Source organism: Chaetodon trifascialis, chromosome 7, assembly GCF_039877785.1.
Source record: "Chaetodon trifascialis isolate fChaTrf1 chromosome 7, fChaTrf1.hap1, whole genome shotgun sequence".
NCBI lineage: Eukaryota > Metazoa > Chordata > Actinopteri > Chaetodontiformes > Chaetodontidae > Chaetodon > Chaetodon trifascialis.
In genome coordinates, this window is record NC_092062.1 from 709,804 (window position 1) to 723,485 (window position 13,682).

A 13,682-nucleotide genomic window follows, 5' to 3' on the forward strand; every position below is an offset into this window, starting at 1 on the left:
CCAGACAGTATAAAAGTCAAGACATTGTGGAGATCTGCAGAGAACACTCTACGTGAGTCTTCCCTCCATGCTGCATGTATTAAAGAGACCCTATTCATCACACACTGAGTCTGTAATTCTTCAGAGAATTAGCAACGATCAACAGGGAGAATGTCCCTTACACAAGACACAAAAAACCGCTTGAATGTATGGTTGATATCAATAAAATGTTATTTTAGTATGCTGCTTCTGTTGCAATGAAAAATGAAGTGGTTTAATAGGTATTTTAGGAGACACTTACTGCAGGCATAACTAGGAAATTGTGTCTCTAAAAATCCTGTCAATTTGAAACGGGTTGGAGAGGTGGACGGAGCCTTCCAGAGTACTTTCTACACCACGTCTTTACGAAAATTTTCATCAACTCTAGGGGGCGTATGACTCCAACTGTTGTTGTTGGACACTGTCAGTGTCCAAGAACTTTGACAATGGATATTTAACATTGGGAAATTTACCATGTAGCATTTTATTGATTTTGCATTTTTCAAACATTCAAAGAACAAAAAGAAACAAAAGCCGTAAAATATATATGTACAGTATGTACACACGCTTATACATACATCTACCTACACACACACAGTAGAATATAGAGAACACAAGCTAATAGCTTCATAGACCACAGCGTAACTGTTGAATTCTTGATATTTAAAGGAGTATGTGTTGGGGAACACATTCAATATTTGGACTCCTGTAGAGTGTAAATGGCATGTGGTTTCACGCACTCTCAAATGTTGTTCCCTCTGTGATGACCTGTCCAGGTAGATCAGGAGCAGTTCAGCAAAATTCTGGGATACATCAGCAATGGCAAGAAAGAGGGAGCCAAGCTGATGTGTGGAGGAGGAGTGGCTGCAGATAGAGGATACTTCATCCAACCCACTGTGTTTGGAGATGTCCAGGACAACATGACCATTGCCAGGGAAGAGGTAGGATAATATGGAAGATTTAAACTGCTTGAATATAAACCCCAAAAGAAATGAAGTGAAATACATTACAATACAATACACATTGTCAAATGTATTTCTTTTAATGAGTGCATTTACTGTGTCCTAATTAAATTTGAAACCACACAGTGTCACTAATTCAAATTGATAGTAGTGCAGTCAATACTGTGTCCTTCCAGCCTGTGTTCCTACAGGAAACTATTTTCTGGATAAGGGTGTTTTTCCTACAAACCAAGTGACTAAAATATTATGGAACACATGGGCGCTAGGCTGTTGGCATGCTCTGAACAGACAAGTGGGAGACCACATGAGATACACTACAGAGTTAAAGCACCTACCAATTTTTCCCCTATTTATGTATTGTTGTTTGTCTATTCATATTGGGTTTTTTTCCCTGTTTGACTCAAATAGCTGGTTTAACATTTCTTGTGGGTGTGTGTCTGAATGGGCTTGAGATAGGTATGTAAAACAGGAAAATATTCGTGCCATTTCTTAAATGGTCAGCTTGTATATCTCATGTTTAATATTGATGGAACTGATTTTAAGACATTAATCTTGTTATTTCTTTCTTTTCTGTCATGTTTTCTCTTGCAGATATTTGGTCCAGTGATGCAGATCTTGAAGTTTAAAACACTGGAGGAGGTGGTGACGAGAGCCAATGACACAAAATATGGTCTTGCAGCAGCTGTGTTTACTAAGGACATTGATAAGGCCAACTATGTCTCCAATGGACTCCGTGCTGGCACAGTCTGGTAGGAGTGCTATCACTAAAATCATTTCTGTGCAAACCACAGTCTGTAAACTGCAGATAATCATGGAAAATCCTTAAGTTCTGGCGTGAATATTGATAGTAAAATTGTGCCATTACTTTGCCCTGCAAAATTACTGAAATGGTAATAATAATAATACATAAGAGAATACGGCAGCAAGGGTGTCCAGGCCCTCCTCATCCCTGGAGACTTCAGTCACGTTTCCCTGTCCTCCACTTTCACACAGTATGTTAAATGCCCCACCAGAGACAACAAAACGCTGGACTTACTGTACACAAACACTAACGATGCTTACAGCTCTCCCCCAGCTGGGCTGTTCCGATCACAATTTGGTTTATCAGCTCTGTGCATACATACCTTTGGTTTAGATCAGGGGACAAAGATTTGGGGACAACAGATCTGATTCTACCCCCGTTCCTTCCCCCACCCACCTGAGCCCAGACCTGAGCGCCCCTGACACCAGCAGCACCCTCTTCACACCACTTAACCCCCTGCCAGTCCACATCACAGACTACATTCACCTCCCCCCACATCACTCTACAAGAGCCACCCCTCCAGTCCCCTGCAGCCTATCCATTCCAGGTGACCAGGTGACTTATGGCGCATTTCCATTACACAGTTCCAGCTCTACTCGACTCGGTTCTACTCTACTTGGTTTGGTTGAGTTTCCATTACAATTGAGTACTTCATAGTACCCCCTCAAACGAAGGCGGGGTCATCATACCACAGCTGCGCGAAACTGCCATGACGTCAATTTGTACGCGACGCAAACAGAGCCAACAAACAATGGAGGACATCGAGGCGATGTTGTATTTGCTGCTTGGTTTGTGGCTTTTTGTCACACACAAACCCAGAAAAGTCTGGACCTCGTCGATGGACCACGGTGATATTTTACGAGCAGCCATTTTCCTCGAGTGAGAATAAAGAATAAAGTCAGCGGTTGCTGTTGCCCGGCGTTGCAATGGAGGGGGCGGGATTGTTTTTCCGGTGTTGGACATCGCAGACCAGTGACGACACTCTCCGGCCAATCAGTGGCCGACAGGCTGTTGACGTCACACATATAGTATCGCTTCTACTCGCTTGGAACCTCGCCAGAGCAGGTACTAAAAATAGTGTCGGGTACCAGGTACTATCCCTAATGGAAACACAAAACAACCAGGTAGAGTCGAGTCGAGTCGAGCCGCACTAATGGAAATGTGGCATAAGGCTACAGGCCCAGATGGCATCAGCTCCAGACTGCTCAGGGATTGCGCGGATCAGCTCTATGGGGTCGTCCTGCACATCTTCAATATGAGCCTCAGTCTGGAGAGAGTTCCAGCCCATTGGAAAACTTCTTCTCCCAAGACTGCGCATCCCAGGGAGCCCAATCACTTCAGGCTGGTAGCCTTAACTTCCCACCTGATTAGATAAAAGAGTTTGTTCTGTACAATCTCTCTCTCTCTCTATATATATGTCTTTCTCATCTGGAGAATACTGGAAGCACGGTGAGGGTCATGTTTTTTGACTTCTCCGGTGCTTTGTGCACAGTCCAACCATCACTGTTCAGGGGGAAGCTGGAAGGAGCCGGCATAGTCTGCCACCTGGCTGTATTGGCTTTCGACTAACTCACCAACAGACCACAGTATGTGAGGCTTTGTGACTGTGTGGCCGTTGTGGTAGTTTGCAGCACAGAGGCTCCACAGGGGACAGTGCTCTCCCCTTTGCTCTTCACCTGCTACTCATCGGACTTCAGACACAACACCAACAGCTGCCACATCCAGAAGTTCTCCATTGATAGTCATTGTTAGATGTACCGTCTGCACCTGCTTAGAAGACTGAGGTCCTTTGGAGTATGTAGGACACTGTTTAAATCCTTTTATGACTCTGTGGTGGCATCTGTAGTTTTCTATGCAGTGGTCTGCTGGGGTTGTGAAAACTCAGAGAGGGACAGGAAAAGACATAACAAACTGGACAGGAGAGCTGGCTCTGTCCTGGACTGCCCTCTGGACAACATTGAGGAGGTGGGTGAGGGGAGGATGTTAGCCAGGCTGACATCAATCATGGGCAACCTATCCCACCCCCAGCATGAGACAGTAGGGGTCTTAAGCAGCTACTTCAGTAAAAGACTGTTGCATCCAGTCTGTAAGAAAGAATGCTATTGCAGGTCCTTTATCCCAACAGCTGTCAGGCTGTTTAATGTCAGCATCATGTAATGTAGCACTGTGTTGATGCTGTCTCAACTCTACACCGTAAATCTGCTTTTGATTTGCTCTACTGTTATCAATGCTCATATATACTCACATTATCCTTTTCATCTTGTGCAATTTCTAAGTTGCATATTTCTCTCAACTGTGCAATAACACTATTTATTATCCATATTGGCAACAGTACATTTTTTCAGCTCTAAATGTTGTGCATATATATAGTCCTAGTATCTCAAGTGCAATACAACACATGTGTGGTGTGGTGTGAAAAAGTGTTTGCCCCCTTCCTGATTTCTTATTTTTTGTGCATTGTGTCACAGATCATCAAACAAATTTAAATATTAGACAAAAATAACACAAGTAAACACAAAATGCATTTTTTAAATGAAGATGTTTACTATTAAGGGGAAAAAATCCAAACCTACATGGCCCTGTGTGGAAAAAGTGATTCCCCCTAAACGTATTAACTGGTTGGGCCACCCTTAGCTGCAATGAAGTGTTTGCGATAACTGGCAATGAGTCTTGTACGGCGCTGTGGAGGAATTTTGGCCCCCTCATCTTTGCAGAATTGTTGTAAATTCAGCCACATTGGAGGGTTTGCAAGCATGAACCACCTTTTTAAGGTCATGCCACAGCATCTCAATCGGATTCAGGTCTGGACTTTGACCAGGCCACTCCAAAGTCTTCATTTTGTTTTTCTTAAGCCTTTCAGAGGTGGACTTGCTGGTATGTTTTGGATTACTGTCCTGCTGCAGAACCCAGGTACGCTTCAACTTGAGGTCACAAGCAGATGGCCGGAAATCCTCCTTCAGGATTTTTTGGTAGACAGCAGAATTCATGGTTCCATTTACCAGAGCAAGTCTTCCAGGTCCTGAAGCAGCAAAATAGCCCCAGACCATCACACTACCACCACCATATTTTACTGGTGGTATGATGTTACTTTACTGAAACGCAGTATTACTTTTACCCCAGATGTAATGGGACACACACCTTCCAAAAAGTTCAACTTTTGTCTTGTCAGTCCACAGAGTATTTTCCCAAAGTCTTGAGGATCATCAAGATGTTTTCTGTCAAAAATGAGACAAGCCTTTATGTTCTTTTTGCTCAGCGGTGGTTTCTTTGGATCACAGCATGATGTCTAGCTTTTGAGGATCTTTTGGTCTACTTCACTTTGTCACACAGGTCCTATTTAAGTGATTTCTTGATTGAGAACAGGTGTGGCAGTCATCAGGCCTGGGTGTGGAGAAATTGAACTCAGCTTTCCAAAGATTTGATAAACCATAGTTAATTTATGTTTTAACGGGGGGACGCAATCACTTTCTCACACAGGGCTATACAGTTTTTTTTTCCCTTAATAATAAACAGCTTCATTTAAAAAATGCATTTGACAACAGGTGCAGTGGAGAGGCAAAAGCAATACAACCCCAAAAAAGGAACCGTCTTGCATGTGGTGGCCACAAACAATTGCTCTCTCCTTATTCTTCCCGACTGATTCTTTTCTAGTTTTGAGTTCCGTTAGTGTCCGCGTCACTGCTGGTAGTATAAGGTGGTACCTGCAGCCCAGTCAGGTTGTACAGGTAGTCCACCTCCTCCAGGATGGCAGATCCATACTTGTGGTTGCAAGAAGGTTTGCTGTGTCTCCCAGCACAGTCTGAAGAGCTTGAAGGTGGGCCGGAGCTGGCCCGAGCCATAGAAGGGCATCAACCCACCAGCAGGACCAGTATCTGATCCTTTGTGCAAGGAGGAACAGGAGGAGCACTGCAAGAGCCCTACAAAATGAACTCCAGCAGGCTACTGGTGTTGCTGACCAAACTGTCCAAAACAGACTCCATGAGGGTGGCATGAGGGCCCAACGTCCTCTCATGGGACCTGTGCTTACAGCCCAGCACTGTGCAGCTCGATTTGCATTTGCATGAGAACACCAGAATTGGCAGGTCCACCACAGTTGCCTGTTCTCTTCACACATGAGAACAGGTTCACACTGAGAACATGTGACAGGCATCAAAGAGTCTGGAGTCTGTGGTGAATGTTATGCTGCCTGTAACATCATCCAGCATGACTGGTTTGGCAGTGGGTTAGTGATGGTCTGGGGAGGCATATTCTTGTAGGGTCGCATAGACCTCCATGTCATAGCCAATGGTACCCTGACTGCTATTAAGTACCAGGATGAAATCATCACGATTGTCAGACCTTACACTGGTGCAGTGGGCAGGATAATGCCCAGTCTCATTTGGCCAGAGTGTGTAGGCAGCTCCTGGATGACAAAGGCATTGATGTCATTGACTGGCCTTCATGTTCCCCTGTACTAAATCCAATTGAGCACTTATGGGACATTGTGTATTGGTGCAACCAATGCTGCCAAGTACCACCACAGACTGCCCAGGAGAAGTTGGAACATGTTGTGTCCAGGATGTGATTCGTTTGCAGTGATGCTCCCTTCCAGTTTCCTCAGTTTGGAGGTGTGTACGTCCTGAATTGAGTGCAGGAAGCACCAATGATTTTCTCAGCAGTCATTAATAGTCCATTGCAGTCTGCTCTTGTCCTGTTCGGTGGCAGACCTAAACCAGACAATGATGGATGTACATAGAACAGACTGGATTATTCCTGTGTGGAACTGGATCAGCAGAGCTGATCCTGAGCCTACAAAGGATGTACATCTCCTGCTGTGCCTCTTGGTGAGGCTGTGTTTCAAGTTCACCTTAGGTCCTGAGAGATAGTTGATCCTTGAAACCTGAAGGCTCCCACAATGGAAACAATGTTGTTGAGTATGGGTTTGTCATACAGTATTATAAGACTTAGATAGTACCACAGGCTGGCTTGATGGCTGTAGCTATTGGTTGTGGCTTCATGCATCAAAGGACATTTGCACAAGGACTGAACTTTCATTGTGTGCCACTGCATGCATTTTTGATCTCCTTCTTTTACCTTTCCTCACTCAAGCTCTGCTGCCAGTGATTGTATGTGTTGAGTTAGAACTGATAATACCTTGTGTCCTGCCTCTTCCTGTATGTTGCATGTTTGAAGGCAGTGATAGTGTAGCACCCTGTAGGGATATTCTTTGATCATTTCTAACTTTATTTTGTTTACCATGAAAAGGTATAGTCTATTGTCAGGTTACAAGCTTCAGAGCCCTAACACTTTGGAACTCTTGAGCTCTGGCACTCTTCAGCTTCTTTTAGATACCCCCATAACAAATATTTTGTCTGTAATTTTTTAAAAATATTTTTTAAAGCACTTTGGAAGCTTGTTAACAAAAGTGTAAAAAATCTCTTCTGTTAAAAACAATACTGCAGTTGCCATTAAGTGCAAGAACGGGTGTTTCTATCATAATATGTGGATAATTAATATTATTATGGTAGCATTCGGATACCAAAAATTTCAATGATAGTAGATGGATACCTAATAATAATGGCCTGTATGTTTGAATCTGTACTAGTGCACAGGTTGCCATAAGCTAAATTCATGTCTTACTTCATTGGTTTATTTATTATTAATAGTGTGTGTGTGTGTGTGTGTGTGTGTGTGTGTGTGTGTGTGTGTGTGTGTGTTTTCCTCTGCAGGATTAACTGTTATGATGTGTTTGGGGCTCAGGCTCCATTTGGAGGTTACAAGGCTTCAGGTAATGGCAGAGAGCTCGGAGAGTATGGTCTGGACAACTATACAGAAGTCAAAACGGTAATTACTTAAAATAAACCATAATATAATAATGTTTTAAGTTTATCAGATGAACCACTTTAAATCAGAGCCTCCAGGATCTAGAGCATGTTGCTCTTCCTGTTATTATACAAAACTAATAGCTAATTGTAGAATTGTCAATTTAATACTGATCAGGTGTAATAGTTATTGTCAATTTTTACATAATCAGTGTTTAATGCTGGTAAATGACTAAGTCATAATGATTTACCAGCAAAAACTACTATACTATAAAATTGGTCCACTTTTCTATGGAAGTCAATTTTTTTATGTTTAAAGCTGCAGTAGGTAACTTGTATAAAAGTAATTTTTTATGTCATATTTGCTAAAACTCTCCCCATGCCCAGACAGCAGTACACGAAACATGAAATCTGTGAAAAAAACCCCCGGCTCCATTGGTCCCACCTACTGCTCATTCTGCAATTTGCAAGAATCCACTGTGCCCGACACAAAACAACCAATCAGAGCCAGAGGAGTGTCTGAGGGAGTGTCTGAAATCTGTCAATCACGACTCACACACTCTGAACTGCCCCCTCGCTCTGCTCTGTGAGCAGTGTCAGGAGGCTAGTGAAAGCTATGGCGGAGCAACAGCCACAGCATTTTGAAATAAATTTGTATTAATGTCAGTATTTATACATCAAATTCAATTCAATTCAATATTCCTTTATCAGTCCCATGAGGGGAAATTCCAATATACAGCAGCATCAATAAAGTGTATAAAGTATTAGAACAAGTGCAATGCAAATTCAAAACAAGTATATATACAAGAGTGGGATAAAATAATGTCATCCTAAGAAATTGTAAAAAGTATTTACAGATTGTTATGCACCGATTATTGCACATTATTGCATTATTGCACAGGTTATTGCACAGATTGTATACATATCAAATCAAAACGTATCAAAAGTATATAAACTGACAGTGCTTGTGACAAACAGACAAACAAAAAGAAAAAAACATTATAAAAATAAAAATAAAAATAAAATAAAATAAAGACACATGGAACTATACCAAACAGTAGCATACAGCACTCAGCAATGACAAATACAGTGATAACAATGATCAGATGTAGTGCTGACCAGTCCCCTGCCACACAAATAAAACTTCTCAAAACCTCCCAGTCCTACACACTGGTGTAGCACTCCTGAAGTTGGAGAGGTAACTCTCCCATTCCAAATGGAAAGTTCCCACTCTTTTCAAGATTCTGTATTAATTTCAATTCAATTCAATTCAATTTTATTTATTTGTATAGCGCCAAATCACAACAGAAGTTGTCTCAGGACACTTTCCATATAGAGCTGGTACAGACCAAGCTCTTTTATCTACAAAGAAACCAACAATTCCCCCATGAGCAAGCACTTGGCGACAGTGGCGAGGAAAAACTTCCTTTTAACAGGCAGAAACCTCGAGCAGAACCAGACTCTGGGTGGGCGGCCATCTGCCTCGACCGGTTGGGTGAGAGAGGAAGAGCAAGAGAGAGAGAGAGAGAGACAGAGAGACAGACATGCAATCACAGTAACAGTGACAGTGGATGTAATAATAGCAGTAGCAGTTGCAGTGGATGTCAGGCAGGGCCAAGGCAGGAGACGCAGCTGAAATCCACAATCCAGATTCAGCCACTGTCCATGGGAACCTACAAGACGACAAAGCACAGAGACTCCGGGGAAGGAGCTAAGTTAGTAACACGCCATGGTAGGACATGAGAGCGTGCGGATGGAGAGGGACAGAAGGACAGAGGAGCTCGGTGTATCTTTGGATGTCCCCCGACAGTCTAATCCTATAGCAGCATAACTAGGGGCTGGTCCAGGACAAGCCTGAGCCAGCCCTAACTATAAGCTTTATCAAAAAGGAAAGTTTTAAGCCTACTCTTAAGTTTTAAGCCTACTCTTAAATTTTTGAATTTATTAACAGGCCTTACAGCACCACTAATCTACCTAAATGATCTTACCAGAGATTTACAGGGGGCAGAGTGGGCCTTGCCTTCAGAAATAATGCGCTTGTGTCCCAGCATCAGTATAATGTGCACCCATTCTGCATTGGGGGTGGGAGGTCCCCAAGGAGCAACAGGTCCCTCAGAATATGCAGACCCGAGGCAAAAGGCAGATGTGCCCAGTGATTTGTTAAACTCTTTTGCAAATCTCAGAATCTCAGAACTCTTGTATTTTGGGCAGCTCCACACATTAGTCAACATACCCTCTCCATTCTGGCATCTCCAGTATTCTGAGGTTTGTGTTAGTTTGACTCTACATAGCTAGTGTGGGGTGCAATAAACTCTATTCAGAATCTTGAATTTGATAAGCCTTGTTTGAAGTTCTCTGGAAATAAAAGTAATCTATAAACATGTATAAGTTTACTAAGATCCTACACCATTTCGTCTTTGTGAATGACACATTGAGGTCTGCCTACCAAGTCAGTCAGAGAGGTGGATGGGCCTTTGTCTGAGCACTTACGAAGCACTGACTAAGTGAGTGCTTGTGGACTTCACTGAAGACCCCCATTTTATGGGTAAGGGTAAATGTTGAGAGAGATCCAAAGTTATGGAGCGAGTTGTAAATATTTCCACAGCTGATGCTGGGGTAGATGAAATTGTGCCTTCACAGCATTGAAGGATTTTAACATAAAACTTCCCAAGGACCAAGATTCCCTTGTCAGTCCATGGCCTTCAGAGAAATTATGATATCCCTATGCAAAGTTCCTAATACAAAGTAAGCATTGAGCCATATGGAGACTGATGTAGAGGTGAGGTTTGAATTTGTACACAGAAGCCACCGTCTTCCATACACATTGCATGTGTGAAAAGATAGAATGATGGGGTTAGTGTTAGTGGTGATGAATTGGGGGGAAGTGAGGATTCTCAAAATTAAACCACGAGAGGCAACTAAATCCTGCATACTGGCATACTGATTTCAGTGATACAGTGAGATATAGCAACTAATTAATCTTTGCATCTTGAAATCCTTTTTGTCTATCTTGACAGGTGACCATCAAGGTACCACAGAAGAATTCCTAGTCATGTGCTGTGAGCCCAGTCAACAGCTGATTGGTGTCAGTCAGGAAGCAACTGAGATGAGACATCATACTGATGATGTCTCTAACACCAGAATACAGAAAACACTGTTTATGACAATACTTTCCATCCCTTAAATTTTCCACTGATTCAACTTAGTCAGAAAGTCACACACTCTATTTGTAATGTGCTTCTAGATTTCTGATTTTTCATAATAAATGCATTTAAGCACTCATCTTGGCCTGTCATCTTTTTGTGTTATTTACAGTAGACAAAAATCTAGTTTACGTTGCAGCTTCTTGTTTTTTCCTTTTTATTAATTTTTTTTGTGACAAAATTGTGACATAAAGGGTAAAGCTTAATAAAGAGTATGAATGAAACATGATGTAACCCAGCTGGTGCGCGTTTCACCAACCCTGCAGGTATATCTAAGGTCTAGGCTGTAAGTAGTACAATTTCCATTGTCTTTGTTACTAGAACATTTAACTTTGTAGACCATTTGGGCATGAACAAAAATTACACCCACAACTGGACAAATTTCACTCCAACTAAATTATTCCAAATTTGCAACAAAATTTGGCTTAAGCAATTACGTTCAAACAAAGTGTACTTAAATCACAAAGTTTAAATTGTTGGCACCCAACCAAAAAGAACAAGAACCAACAGCAACAAAATATATGGGAGACAACAAGGTGAGTATGAATTGGTCTTTTGTTACTCAACCCAAGTTTGAGAATTGTCCTTGTTTAATTGAGTGCACTCAAGTTCCTACCACCCCTTGCGAGGAAGACTGTCCATCCTGGCTCCCCAAAGGATGATAAAGATGAAGACGGCTGGATAGAATGAGTAGGGGAGATGAAAAAATGAAGATGGGGCTGCGATAAGATAAGATAAGATAAGATATACCTTTATTTGTCCCACAGTGGAGAAATTTCAGGTATTACAGCAGCACAGTTAATAGCAAGAATATAGGGCATCAGTAAAAAGACATTAAATATCAAACAGCAATATAAACAAGGAATATAAAAAATATGAGCAGCAGGTACTGATTGCATGAAAGTACTCCTAACTGGAGTACTGATATTGCACATAGGAGTAATAGTACTGATATTTCACATAGGAGTAATAATACACCTGATTGAAAGATTGACATATTGCACCTGAAACTGACATATTGCTCCTGAAGTTGAGATTCACCTGAGCAAGTAAAATAATTTCACAGTGTAAGTGAACACAGTTGATGTGTGTCATAGTGCAGTCATATTGAAAGTCTTGGTGAGTGTGTGGTCTACTGGGAGCACTGCTGGTTGGAGAAGCAGTCTGTCACTGAAGGAGCTCTCCAGTGCTGTTTAAAGTGTGCTGCAGGGGGTGGGAGTCGTTCTCAATCATGGATGACAGCTTAGCCATCATCCTCCTCTCACCTACCACCTCCATTGAGTTGAGCGGGCATCCCAGGACAGAGCTGGCCTTCTTGATCGGTTTGTCAAGTCTCTTCCTGTCAGCCTTCGAGATGCTGCTCCCCCAGCAGACCACTCCATAGAAGATGGCTGATGCCACCACAGTGTCATAAAAAGTCCTCAGGAGTGCCCCCTGCACTCCAAACAACCTCAGTCTCCTGAGCAGATTAAGTCTGCTCTGACCTTTCTTGTAAAGTGCGGGTGTGTTGTGAGTCCAGTCCAGTTTATTGTTCAGGTGAACACCCAGGTACTTATAAGATGTCACCATCTCAATGTCTGTTTCCTGGATGTTCACCGGTGTCAGGAGGCAGAGTGTTCGTCTGCAGAAATCCACCACCAGTTCTTTGGTTTTCCCTGCGTTGATCTGGAGACAGTTCCACTGGCACCAGTCCATGAAGTCCTGCGTCAGTTCTCTGTACTCTCTGTCATCCCCATCTGTGATGAGGCCGATAATTGCAGAGTCATCAGAAAACTTCTGCAGGTGACAGGTGGGTATGTTGTATGTGTTGTTGTTGTAAGTCTGCAGTGTAGAGGGTGAAGAGGAACAGAGCCAGGACTGTTCCCTGCAGGGCCCCGGTGTTGCAGACGACCATTTCGGACACACAGTCCCGGGTCCTCACATACTGTGGACGGTTTGAGAGATAGTGCAGAATCTAGTGTGTGAGGTGATGGTTCACTCGAGTGTGCTCCAGCTTGTCCCTCAGAAGTGCAGGCTGAATGGTGTTGAAAGCACTGGAGAAATCAAAAAACATGATTCTCACAGTACTCCTAGGTTTCTGCAGGTGAGAGAGACCTCAGTGTTGGAGGAAGATGACGGCGTCGTCCACCCCGATGCCAGGTTGGTAGGCAAAGTGGATCCAGCGATGAGCTCACCAGGGGGCGGTGATGAGCAAGGACCAGCCGCTCTAGGGAGATGGTAGGAACATGTGTTCAATGACCCCACACAGCTGATCTACGCAGGACTTGAGGAGCCTGGAGCTGATGCTGTCTGGGCCTGCAGCCTTCCTCGCCTTGATCCTTCGGAGCTGGTTTCTCACCTGGGTTTCTGTGAGGGACAGGTTGGAGCAGGGGGGCTGTGTGGTGGAGGGTGTGGGTGGGGGGGGTTGGGTTGATGAGGTGAGCAGTAGGGGTTGGCTGTGAGCTGAGTGTTGTAGTTGGGGAAAGGGAAAGGGTGGGCTGCAGATGACTGATGAAATCTCCAAAGACTCCACTGACATTTTTTTGCTGCAGCTGATCCTCCATCTTCCTTCTGTAGGTGTTTTTCCCCTCTCTGATCTTCCTTCTCAGCTTCCTCTGCACAGCCTTCAGCTCATCCTTATTTCTTGACTTAAAGGCCCTCTTCTTCTCCTAAAGTAGAGCCTTTATATTGGGGTTAATCCATGGTTTGTTGTTGGAAAAACACCGTACAGTCTTAGTGGGTACGGTGTTTTCTACAGAGAAGTTAAAATAGTCCGTTATGCAGTGTGTGAGACTCTCAATGTCCTCTCCATGGGAATCACAGAATTCCTCCCACACAGTTGTCTCGAAACAGTCCTTCAGAGCCTCGTCAGCCTCGTCGGACCATCTCTTCACTGTGCAGGACACAGCTGGTTGCC

The 13,682-nt window shown here is 43.3% G+C and overlaps 1 protein-coding gene across 1 annotated transcript in view; it reads left to right on the forward strand.

The window, feature by feature from the left end:
* LOC139333608 (aldehyde dehydrogenase, mitochondrial-like) overlaps nucleotides 1-10,865 on the forward strand; it is a 50,988-nt gene extending 40,123 nt beyond the window's left edge. The window contains exons 10-13 of the mRNA XM_070966146.1: nucleotides 795-959; nucleotides 1,572-1,729; nucleotides 7,491-7,605; nucleotides 10,601-10,865. Of these exons, the coding sequence (XP_070822247.1) occupies nucleotides 795-959; nucleotides 1,572-1,729; nucleotides 7,491-7,605; nucleotides 10,601-10,633 (471 nt within the window). The 3' untranslated portion in view covers nucleotides 10,634-10,865. The remainder of the gene's footprint in view (nucleotides 1-794; nucleotides 960-1,571; nucleotides 1,730-7,490; nucleotides 7,606-10,600) is intronic.
* The last annotated feature ends 2,817 nt before the right edge of the window (nucleotides 10,866-13,682 follow it).